The sequence below is a fragment of the Peromyscus californicus genome, unplaced genomic scaffold, assembly GCF_007827085.1.
Source record: "Peromyscus californicus insignis strain IS unplaced genomic scaffold, ASM782708v3 Scaffold_4__1_contigs__length_199733344, whole genome shotgun sequence".
In the NCBI taxonomy this organism is placed as follows: Eukaryota; Metazoa; Chordata; class Mammalia; order Rodentia; family Cricetidae; genus Peromyscus; species Peromyscus californicus.
In genome coordinates, this window is record NW_026294562.1 from 176,723,252 (window position 1) to 176,735,897 (window position 12,646).

At 51.6% G+C, this 12,646-nt stretch overlaps 1 protein-coding gene across 1 annotated transcript; it reads right to left on the minus strand.

The window, feature by feature from the left end:
- Positions 1 to 824: 824 nt before the first annotated feature.
- On the minus strand, positions 825 to 5,635 carry Klk4 (kallikrein related peptidase 4). Its single transcript, XM_052713488.1, is given in 6 exon segments — positions 825 to 1,604; positions 2,585 to 2,721; positions 2,801 to 2,852; positions 2,854 to 3,052; positions 3,291 to 3,456; positions 5,572 to 5,635. Coding segments are annotated over 6 exon segments (771 nt in total). The 3' UTR covers positions 825 to 1,451.
- Between the last annotated feature and the right edge of the window lie 7,011 nt (positions 5,636 to 12,646).

Below are 12,646 nucleotides of genomic sequence, written 5' to 3' on the forward strand. Positions count from 1 at the left end.
GGACTCTCAGCTCCTTCTCCAGCACCACGTCTGCCTGCATGCCGCCATGCTCCCCACCATGAAGATAGTGGGTTAAACCTGAAACTCTAAGCCAGCCCCAGTGAAATGTTTTCCTTTGAAAAAGTTGCCGCTGGGTGGTGGTGGCGCACACCTTTAATCCCAGCACTTGGGAGGCAGAGCCAGGTGGATCTCTGTGAGTTCGAGGCCAGCCTGGGCTACACAGAGAAACCCTGTCTCGAAAAAGCAAGAAAAACAAAACAACAAACAAACAAACACATAAAAAAGTTGCCATGGTCATGGTGTCTCTTCATAGCAATCAAAACCCTAAGACATAGGGGTTGGATTCCCAGAAACCATGTCCAGTGATTTACAACCTCCTGTAACTCCAATTCCAGGGGATCTGCTGCCCTCTTTGGTCTCCATGGGCCACACACACACACACACACACACACACACACACACACACACACACACATACACACACACAAATACACATAAATAAAAATTTAAAAAATTAAAAATAAAAAAATTAAATATTAAAATCAAAGACAAAAACACAAGCAGACCAATCGCAGCAGAGGTTGTAGAGCTGGAAACCTCACCTTGGAAATGAGAGGACATCCTCAGAATTGGTGTCGACAGGCCGCTGCACAAGAGCCCAGTGGCTTCCTGGTCTATGCTCCCATTGCATGGATGGGAGACCAGGACACGAAAGGGAAAAACCATGTACTGGAATATCCCGTGAGTGGGAAGGGAGACAAGGAGAATACTTCAAACAGAACTAAAAGGCCTTTTATTTGTGGATCCCTGAGAAGGAGACAACAGGTGTTTGGGGTGGGGGCAAGCCGAACAGTGGCAAGGCTGGGTCAACACCAGCTAGAGGACGCTGCACACAGAGGAGAATGCAGGTGGGTTCCATTCCTGTGTCTGAGGGAGGAGGCTGTGGCCTGGACCCCTGTGTCTGAGGGAGGAGGCTGTGGCCTGGACTCTGGGTCTGAGGGAGGAGGCTGTGGCCTGGACTCCTGAGTCTGAGGAGGGAGGTTGTGGCCTGGACTCTGGGTCTGAGGGAGGAGGCTGTGGCCTGGACTCCTGAGTCTGAGGAGGGAGGTTGTGGCCTGGACCCCTGTGTCTGAGGGAGGAGGCTGTGGCCTGGACCCCTGTGTCTGAGGGAGGAGGTTGTGGCCTGGACCCCTGTGTCTGAGGGAGGAGGTTGTGGCCTGGACCCCTGTGTCTGAGGGAGGAGGTTGTGGCCTGGATCCCTGTGTCTTAGGGAGGAGGTTGTGGCCTGGACCCCTGTGTCTGAGGGAGGAGGTTGCGGCCTGGACCCCTGAGTCTGAGGAGGGAGGTTGTGGCCTGAACTTGTGGGTGGGTCTGAGGGAGGAGGCTGGGAGCAAATCTGAGCCTCTGACTCCCTCAGCAGGCTTCATGTGGGCGGTGTGGTCAGTCCACAGCTAGCTGGTCTGAATGGTGGTCTGGATCCAGTTAGTGAACTTGCAGAGGTTGGTGTAGACACTCGGTATGCCAGGCTGCCCACACTCTCCTTGTCCCATAGACACGAGCCCTTGCAGGGATCTGTTGCACACTATGGGACCACCAGAGTCCCCCTGAGAGAGAGAGAGAACCCAGGAAAGCATGAGCTGAAGGTACACACGAGGTCCCAGCTTTCACATAAGCATGGCGGACAGAGACAGGAGGAAGCCAGCCACATGTCCTTGCCAGAGCCCAGAGACTACCTGAACAGGAGCCATGTATCCACACCACTCACTGCTTCCCTGAGGCTTGTTGAGCCCTGTCTGTCTGTCTGTCTCCTTCAGGGCTTGCTCATCTGCCTCTATGTCACTATGTTCTATGGGACACATATATATATCTATGTCTTCTTCATTTTTACTTTCTCAGAATGACTATTTCTGTTTCTAACCATGTTTATTTTTCTTTCTGTTTTGTAGTACTGGAAACAGAATTCAGTGCTTTACCAAGGTCCCTACCACTGAGCCCCCCCTCCCACCTCCCTGCCCCTCACTGAGGGATTCTAGGCAGGAAGCTCTACCACTGAGCCACACCCCAGCCCCTCACTGGGGGATTCTAGGCAGGGGGTCTACCACTGAGCCACACCCCAGCCCCTCACTGGGGGATTCTAGGCAGGAGCTCTACCACTGAGCCATACCCCAGCCCCTCACTGGAGGATTTAGGCAGATGTTTTGTACTGGTCTATATTCCTAGCTGTCTTTTTATATTTTATTTTGAGACACAATCTCAGTTAGTTGTCCAGGCTGGATCTTCCTTCTGAGCTTCCTGAGAGGCTAGGCTTATAGGTTTGAACCACCATGCCTGGCTTCTGGGTCTGTGTGTTTCTGCCTCCCTGTTCCTCTCTACTCCCCTCCCGGCCCTTCCTTTTGAGACAGGGTCTCACTGTGTATGTATACCTGGCTAGCCTTGAACTCACAGAAATAACCTGAGTCTGCGTCCCCTGCTGAGTGGGCCGCCACACCTGGCTCCTCCGCTTCTCACAGTCCATCTCAGTGTGCCTCAGGTGTACCTTCCGCATCTCCCGCCCCCACCTCTGTTCCACCTCCCTGTATCTCACATTGCATGTGTCCTTTCGGTCCAGTCCTCCTCCAGCGCAGAACATGCTTAGGTGATACACAGGGTCATACAGCAGCCGGCAAGTCTCCTCCGACACCACCGAGAGGTTCACACACTGCAGCAGGCTGGGCAGTCTCCCTGGGACACAGAATGGGGGGTCAGGCCCTTTTGGCGGGTGGGAAACTTAGAGAGGGCAGGCATGTTCCCAGCAGCTCACCGTTCCTTAGTCGACCCCAGCCGGAGACTAGGCAGGTATCCCCAGGGGTGGGGGCACTGGGAAGCCACAGGGATGCGTCTGATGGTGCTAGACTCCATCACTGATTCGTTGAGCTTGATGAGCATGAGATCATTGGCATAAGGAGGGTCATTGTAGTTCGGGTGCTGGATGGAGAGGTGGGCCTCTAACATCCGGCTGCCAGGCTCTTGGGAGCCTTCCAAGCTGTGCAGGCCCAGTCCCACGGTGTAGGAACTGAGGATCACCCAGCAGGTGAGCTATGCAGTGGCGCCTGTGTCTCCCGTCTCATCCTCCACCCTAAAGCAACAGTGACCTCCCGCTTTGCCTTTCTCTTCCCACTAGACTGTCCTGGTCCAGCTAGGTCGGGCTCCCTTTACATCTGTCAACACTGTGACCCCTTGAGCACCCTCCGCAGGCCGAGTCTGATATCGAAGCCCCTCCCCTCAGCATCCCACCCCCCACCCCCACTCACTCCTGTAAGCAGTGCGCTGCTGACAGCACCCACTGCGGATGCACCAGGACGCCCGAGCAGAAAAACAAATTGTCTTCTGAGAACAGTGCCGCCTGCCAGGGTTGTGAGTGAGGACGGCAGTCCTGGCCTTGTATGATCCGGCCGCTGGCACTTGAGGCTAAGGATCCTGGGGATGGAGTTAGAATTGGGAGGTATGGGGTGAGGAGCAGGGACGTCTCATGGCTTCTAGGATGGGACAGGGTTTAGAGCAGGGTTTGCGAGCACTGGCGGGTTGAGAGCTCAGAGTTATGGTGGTGATGTTTGAGTGAAGAGATGTGATCAGAAGTTGCACTCTGTGTGTGTGTGTGTGTGTGTGTGTGTGTGTGTGTGTGTGTGTGTGTGTCAGGGGTGGGGTGGGGACAGCAGCTGGGTCTTGACTGGGGACAAACTGAATCCTGGGTTACAGTTCCTCCTTGTAGGGTCCCAGGGAAGGGGAGTGGTTACAGCCCCAGGGCAAGGCCAAGGCAGGGGACCAGTTCAAGAGACAGGATTATGTCTCCCAAGGGTAGGATATCAGAGTAAGGACTTGGTTAAGAGTTTTATGATGGAATTGAGGTTTTAGGGTCTGGGCCATTGCTGGGGACAGGTTCTGGAAGCAGCCTCAGGGTTCCTGGGGTAAGATTCAGTGCGGGGAGGCTTCATCAGGGCTTCAGGGGTGGAGCCAGGCCTGGGGTCAGAATGAGGAAGCTGGATCAGGTGGGGTTTGAGTGCATACATGTGGCTGGGGCTTCACAGGTCCCGGAAGGAGTCGTGGGAAAGGGAAGGAAAGCGCTTTGAAGGTGGGTGGTCAGGTCAGAGTCTGGACTGGGGCAGGCAGGGCTCACTGGGACAGGGTGTCAATTAGGGATCAAGGTCTTTGCCTCCTGAGAGAGGTTAGGGTTCACCACATAAACTGGGCAGTTCTGGGGACAGAATCAGGAGGCGAACCCAGGACTCAGGGAACAAGGTCTCTCTTCAGGGATGTGGGCATGGCTGGAGACAGTCTGATGAGGCTGGACCAGGGTTCTTAAGGGCAGAGTCTGAGAACAGGGGTGTGGCTGAAGCTTTAGGGTTCATAAGGGTCAGGGTCAGAGGGAGGAGAATTACCAAGAAGGGGCTACGAGAGTCATTGGTGTTTTGGGAGACATAAGGGACTAGTCCCCAGTCACCAAGCAAGTGGTGCCTGGAGTGAATCAGGTCTCAGAGAGGTGGGGTCAGGGCTCTGAGGGGTGGGGTTAGGGCTCAGAGGGGTGGGGGTCAAGGCTCCAAGGGGTGGGGTCAGGGCTCCGAGGGGTGAGGTCAGGGCTCAGAGAGGTGGGGTCAAGGCTCAGAGGGGTGGGGTCAAGGCTCAGAGGGGTGGGGTCAGGTCCCTTGAGAGAAGTTAAGGTCCAGTGGCCTCCTTAGGTCTGGGAGCCAGGATCAGCACACTGGATGCAGGGTCATCTGTCAGGAGGGTGGGTCAGCTTGCAGTCTCAGGCTAGTCTTCAGGACCCAGGAACCATTTATGTCTCATACACAGAGCCATGCCAGGAATCTTTCAGAACACATGGCCCCTTCACCCAGCTGGCCCAGAGGAGACAAGACACTCAGCCAGCTACTCCAGGAGCTGTTCAACTTTGTGGCATAGCTGTGCCTCCACCCAGCCTCACCACAGTCACACCCAGCCACAGCCCATTCACCCAGACATCGTTATCCCAGAGGGGCTGGGAGCTCAGTTGGTCGAGTGCTAACAAAGCATGCACAGAGCCTTGGGTCTGAATTCCAGCACCATGTAACCTCGTCATGGTGGTGCGCACCTGTAATCCCAGCGCTTGGGAGGTGGAGGCAGAAGAATCAACAGTCCAAGGTTGTTCTTAGCTTTAGTGAATTGAAGGCCAGCTTGGACTATGTAAGACTCTTTAAAAATAGATAAATGGGCCAGGTATCAGCCCCAGCACTTCTGTAAGCATGAGGCCAGCCTGGTGTACATAGTGAGTTTAAAAGAAAGGAAGAGAGAGAGAAAGAAAGAAAGAAAGAAAGAAAGAAAGAAAGAAAGAAAGAAAGAAAGAAGATAAATCATCTAGTTACCCAGGAACTGGGCACAGACCCCTTTTCCCCTTAGTGGCACAAACGGTCACTAAATTCCGTGACCCACCACCCTTTGCAGGCATGGTCTTACCCCCATCCACTAGTCACATCAGAAGCAGTAAGACACTGAGTGATGCCTGAGCGTTAGCTGACCCTGTTCCTTCAGGCACACATCATGATACACACACTCAGATACCTGTGACCCCGAGGAAGAGATGCCCCAGGAACCAGCCCCAGGGGGTTCTCGCAGTGACCATCATGTTGGCTCCTGGAAAGAAGACCAGTGAATCTGGGGATGGTAGTCCCAGTCTCTCCATCTCCCCTGTTTCCTCTCTCTCTCTCTCTCTCTCTCTCTCTCTCTCTCTCTCTCTCTCTCTCTTGTTTTTTGTTTGTAGGATATAACTGGGCAGAAGGAGATGGGGGTGGAGGGAGAAAAAAGGAGGAGGAAGAGGAGGAAGCATTTAATATCTAGGAACAGGGATCGGGGAAATGGAGAGACGGAGGCATAGATTTTCACTTTAGACCCAGACAGGGCATTCAAGAGGTCTGGTCAGAGGCAGCCTGAGAGGCAGAGACCAGAGCCAAAGATTTAGAGTGGACTGGAGAGAAGCTTCTAAACAGAGAGAGAGAGGGAGAGGGAGGGAGGGAGGGAGAGAGAGAGAGAGAGAGAGAGAGAGAGAGAGAGAGAGAGAGAGACAGAGATCCTCACCTGCTGTCTCTGGGCTCCTGATCCTGTGATCCTGTGGAACCTGCGATTCTGCGGCTGGGCTGAGCAGAGCTGCTACCCACAGGGGCCCCCACAGGGCTTTATAAGCTTCCTCAGCTGGGGCTGGCCCTGCCCCCCAGGGGACACATTCCACACGTCAGGTGCTGTGAACTCCAGCTCAAAGCCCTCAGGCTGCCTGATGGAGTCTAGGACACAGGAAGGGAAGAGTGCCCAGATCCCAGCCTCTCTTGCCTCTTTTTCTCCCCTCCCTCCAACCTCCCTCATGCTTTTTCACTCACTCCTTCCATCTCTCATGCTCCTCTTATTCAGCAAATAAAATTTCCCCTACATCACTCCTATATTCTCTCTCTCTTTATGAGTTCCTTCCTGTGTGTCCTCCAAAAGCTGCCCCGCCATCAAATCCAGCCTGCATCTCGTACTTCCTTGGGAACCTTATTCGTGACCAGCCTCCTGATCCTCCGTTTTCCCATGTAGGATCAGGGTAACCATCACCCCATGACTAGCCTGAATTCAGATAACCCTGCAAGCAGATCCTCCCTCGGCAGGTGTCCTAGCGCAGAGGCTCCTGGGAACCAGCCTGTCAAGAGCAATCCAGCAGCTATGCTTGGAGCCAGGGCCGGGAAGAACGAAACTGTCTCCTGGGACTCGTGTTCCAGTGAGAGTGAGGAGATAGACAAAACGAAAACCTTGAGGGATCGGGAAATAAGTGGTGGTTGGTAGTGTCTGAGGAAGGATATTTAAGCCGGGAGCCAGACAACTATGAGGAAGAGTGGGGACTTGGCAGGTGAGGGTGGCAGCAGAAGACATCTTGGTGTATGTTGGTGGATATTTCCATGGGAAACAGGACAGACAAGGAAGCCTGCAGAAATGGTTTAAACATCAAGGTTAAGGGCTTAGGTTGTATGTTAGGCCCAGTGGTAGAGGAAGTGATGTGAGTTGCCTACTTTGTAAATCACTCTTTTTTTTTTTCTTTCTTTGGTTTTTTTTTTTTTTTTTTTTTTCCGAGACAGGGTTTCTCTGTGTAGCTTTGCGCCTTTCCTGGAACTTACTTGGTAGTCCAGGCTGGCCTCGAACTCACAGAGATCCACCTGGCTCTGCCTCCCGAGTGGTAAATCACTCTTGGTGAGAGGCAGGGGGTGGAAGGGAGGACCACGCTGAGGAGGGAATGCTGAGACTGAGATGTGAAATGCCATCGCCTAGACGGGAGTTGCCGTGGTCCAGATTAAAGACGCTGTGATCCTGGAGGGAGATTCTGAGGTCCAGTGAGAGATGTGGGGGTTCAGGTGGTAGTGCTCGGTGCATCAGGTCTCACAGGCACATACTGTGAAGGATGAGGCCAGTACTGAGGCCAGGGAGGCCAGCTAAAGAGAGAGGAAAGAGGCGGGTGGTGTTTTCTTTGTCTCTTTTCTCACTGGGTCAGGTGGAGGTGACCTAGGATTATCTGGGAACAGACTCAGGCAGTGGGGGCGTTTCTGGTCTCACATGTTGGAGTTATTTGCACTAAGATGGAAATTCACTTCCAATGGGCAGAATACAGTCTGAGGTGTGGGGTGCAGAAGGACAGAGACAAGGAAGGACAGATGTGAGCCAAGAGGACTGGGAAAGTGACACCGAACCAAAAGGATGTGACGGCTCAGAGAGACGGAAACTTGGAGACCTGAAAATGGGCAGAGCAGAAACACATACCCAGAGGGACACACAACTGAGCCACACGCTAGCCCCCACTGGGGTCTCTAGGTAGGAGCTGCAGCACTAAGCCATAACCACAGTCCCTCACTGAGGAATTCTAGACAGGGGCTCGACCTTTGAGCCAGGCCATGTCTCAGCCCTTTTGTTGTCTTTTTTTTTTTTTTTTTTTTTAAGATATTATGTATACAGTGTTCTGTCTGCATGTATACCTGCCGGCCAGAAGAGGGCACCAGATCTCACTACAGATGGTTGTGAACCACCATGTGGGCTCAGGCTCTCTGGAAGAGCAGTCAGTGCTCTTAATCTCTGAGCCATCTCTCCAGCCCTTGTTGACTTTCTATAGCATCCTACACATCTCTCAGAGCCCAGTGGAACAACTTATGCACAATTTTGTTTGTCTGTTAATTCTCCTAACATGTTTCCCTCTAGGCTGGGAGTCCTTTGAGAACAGACCCCTGTTGTCTTGGTTTTGGAGGTGAGATGGATGGATGCAGGCACACAGACAGGAATCAGAGAGCACAGAGGCAGACAGAAAGAGGGGGACAGAGGGCCAGGGAAAACAGTAACACACAGTAGTATAGTAGTTAGTTAACTTCTGGGGAGCACTCCCTCTGGCCCTGCCTTCAAGGTTTGCACACAGGAGGACTGGACGATTCCTCACCTGGAGTGCTTGGATCAGAAGAAACTGGGGTTATGGAGTATTCTCTCTCTCTCTCTCTCTCTCTCTCTCTCTCTCTCTCTCTCTGTGCATGTGTGTGTGTACATGTGTGCTCATGTGTGTGCAGGTGCACATGTGTGTAGGGAAGCACGTGTGAGACCAGAGGTCAGCCTTAGCCATCTTTCCTCGGATGTTGCCCCCCCTTTTTGTTCTCAGGCAGGGTCTCTCCATGGCCTGTAACTCATCGATTCAGTGAGGCTGAGTCCCAGGAATGCTCCTCTTTCTGCTTCCCCAGTGCTGAGATTGTAAGCACCACCACACCTGGCTTTTTTTTTTTTTAATTTTAATTTTTTCATCTGTTTTCTGGGGATGGCACTCAAGTTCTCGTGCTTGCAAGGCAAGCGTTTTACCCACTGAGACACCTCCCCCACCCTGTTCTCAAGCATAGGGGAGAAGTCAGTGGGACCGGAGAGATGGCTCAGCAGTTACAATCACATACAGTTGGTTCCCAGCACTCGTGTTAGGAGGCTCACAAATGCCTGTAACTCCAGTTCCAGGGGCCCTGAGGCCCTCTTCTGGCTTTCTTGGGCACTACACTACATCTCCACACACTTAACTAAAACTAAAATATTTAAAAAATGATCACATTCATGTTTTTATTTATGTTAATTGTTATTTATGTTGTTTATATTATGCATGCCATTGCACACTTATCAAAGTCAGAGGATAACTTGCAGAACTGGTTCTCTCCTTCTACCACGTGGGTCAAAGGGGTGGAATTCAGATCTGGGATGAGCACCTCGACCCGCTGAGTCATTTTGGGCCCCCTCTTAAACTTTTTCTGAACCAGAGTCATACTATAGCTCAGGTTGACCTTGAATCCCAGAAAATCCTCCTGCCCTGGCTTCTTAAGTGCTGGGGTGACAGGCGTGAAGCACCACACACAGCGGTTAGCACACTCTTCCTAACACCACCGAGGCATGGAATTCACCAACTGAAGGTGTCATTTTGGTGTTCTAAAACTTTAGATTTTGAAGTATTTTAAATTTTCTGACTTGTAGACATGAAACCTCTGACTCATTTCTCTTCTGATGACTTTGTGGAATAGAGAGATCTGTGCACTTCTTTTGCAGATAAGGAAACTGAGGCACAGAGAGGCAAGTAAACACTGAAAGTCAGAGAAAGGCTGAGGCTGGAGGGATTTAGATGGTTGAACAGAACAAGACAATGAGCTGGACAGATCCTACACAGTGAGAAGGTGGCCAAAAAGTCAGACACTGAGAAACTTGGGAGTTAGGGGTATCATCATCATCATCATCATCATCATCATCATCATCATTCAAAAACAGAATGGAAGACTAATGTTTCTATATCACCTACTCCTTTGCATGTATTTTTGGAGTTGCTTTATAAACATAACCCCTTGAGACCCAGTATTATGCCCCAGAGGAGACAGACACACAGAGAGGTCAAACAAGCTGCCCAAGGCCACGCAGCAAAGTGGCAGTGAACTTGAGACTTAGTAGCTTGAGCACGAAGTGTATATTGATCACATAGTTCCATTGTCTCTCAGAAAACTGCAGCTTCAGAGTTGGACAGGTGGCGTGCTCCTGCAGGAACACAGGATATGGGGAGCCTGGGACACACCCAGACAGGACATCCCTCACCTGAACCATCTGCCCTTATCTCTACATACAAGTGAGGTTCAGCCTGGGTGGGGGCGGGGAGGGGGAGGCTGGAGGCACCAGGGCCTGGGGCAGGGTGCCAGGCAGAGCCCACTCCTGCAGAACTGGAGAAACAGGTCCTGCTGCTGCAGGCAGGTGAGCCAGGCTCCTACCCTACCGAGGAGACTCCTCCATTTTAGAATCCCAGACTTTCCTGGCTGGGGTCCAGTTGGGGGCCCAGACAGCCTTAGGTGATCTGTTAAATTTTCCCTGCTAAACCTTCAAAACAGCTGTGAGTTGAAGTTGAACTTACTTCAAGGGCAAGGACATGTGGCCATCCCGCTTTACTCAATGCCATGAAGCTGTCTTGGGACCTGTCCTGTCACCTTCCACAAAGAGCAGCATTTTCTGTCCTAAGTACGGACAAAGAACAGGGGAGCTGGTGGGGAAATCCATGTGCTTCCAAGGAGAAGCCAGGACCAAGTTGGAGCAATCTTCAGGATCCCCTCAAGAAGTGAAGATGGGGAGACTCTAGAGGAGAGAGAGTTGCAGCTCTCAGCAGCCCTGGGGAATTTCTGACCTGGAGCTGGGCACAGAGAACGTAGCTGGACCCCAACAGTGGGAAGGACAGCTGGGGGCGAGTGAATGGGGTGAGAAAAGAGCGCCATCAGTAAACACCCCCACAGTCAGCTCAGAGGTGGTTGCTACTGTGGGCTGGGCTACAACTCAATGAAGGGGCACGCACATAATGCAAGGGGACCTGGGCTCTGTCCCTTGTCGCTCCCCAGAACATTACACTACTGAACGTGCCCCAATCTAAAGTCCTTGTAGTGAGAACCTGGTATATCAAAACACAAATGAAAGACAGGGGTGTGGCTCAGTAGTAGAGCCTCTGCCTAGGATCCCCCAGTGAGCGGCTGTGGACATGTCTCAGGGGTAAAGTGCTTTCTCAGTGTGCACCAGGCCCTGGGTTGCATCCTGAGCATCACAGGGGGAAAAATTAAAATTTTTGGAAAAGAAAGGAAGTCTCAGCACCCTTGGAGGAGTCACAGGGTCTTCATCTTGACTTCTCCAGGAGCTGGAGGAACTATGGTGCTCACTGAATCTGGACTCCCATCACTCTAGTTAACACTGCCACCTGCCAATATTAAAAGGTAGATCTTACCTTATGGTAAAGCCTTAGTTTCCATATTCTTTCTGAAAAAGGGAGGGACCCCTGCTTAGCCCTACACCTGGGAAGGCTTCCATGTTGCTCACAGTCTCCTCTGACTTTGTGTAAAACACATCTAGCTCCCTGGGGTCTCACACTCCCTGTCCATGCATCTGGCCCGCTTTTTACAGTCGGTGGCCCGTTCCTGTTGCTGTTTTAATTGAACACCAGCATAAAAAGGTCAGGAGGTTTTGAGCCGCTCTTGTAAAGACCACACATCAGTCGGCAATGCGGCCACACACTCCCATTAGTGGCCTTATCTATCTTCAGAGTGCTGAGCCTAGAGACATCTGACAGTTTTAACAGTTTCATTTCCTGTCTGGCCTTTTTGACCTTAGTAGAGACTGGAGATGGTGGGAGGCATGGAAAGAGGTGTAGACAGACAGAAAGAGACAAGGAGGTAAAGAAGATCGGAGGCAAGGAAGTCACACACACAAAAAAAAAAAAAAAAAAAAGAAAGAAAACAAAACAAAACCAAAACCAATAAAAATGGGTATAACCATTCTCTTAGTCAAGGTCTTTATTGTTGTGTTCAAGACCATGACCGAAAAGCAACTTGAGGAGAAAAATGTTTATTTCGCCTTACAGGTCACACTTCATCACTGAGGGAAGTTAAGGCAGGAACCTGGAGGCAGGAGCTGAGGCAGAGGCCGTGGAGAAGCATGTAAGCATGTCCCTCCATGGCTTCTGCTGTGTGGGCTGTGCAAACCCACTGGAACCTAGACGATCACGAGTCCCAGATGTCTGACACTGATCCTCACTGCTGGACTTTGCTTTGATCTGACTGTGAGTGTGCCCTGGCTCTTCTCTCTTGGAGGAAGAAAGCATGTAACTTGTTTTGATTTGACAGGAGCCCCTAGTATGGCATTATTTCCCTTGCAGCAGATGGATTACATTGGACCACTTTCGTAGTGGAGGAGACAGCCTTTTGTCCCTACTGGGATAGATGTTTTTTCTGGCTATGGGTTTGCCTTTCCTGGATGTTAATGTCTCTGCCATAATGACCATCCAGGGACATACTTACAGAATGTCTTATCCAACACCATGGTATGCCACACAGCATTGTTTCTGTGGATTCCACTTCATAGCTAAGGAAATCTGGCAGTGGGATTATGCCCATGGAATCCACTGGTCTCAATATCTCCCACACCATGATGAAACAGCTGGATTGATAGAGCAATGGAATGGCCTTTTAAAGATCCACCTAAAACATCAGTTGGGTGGTAACAGCCTGGAGGGCCAGGGCAAGGTTACCCAGAAGGCTATGTGTTCATCCAGTACGGTCCTGTTTCTCCCAAAGCCAGGATGCACGGCTCCAGGAGT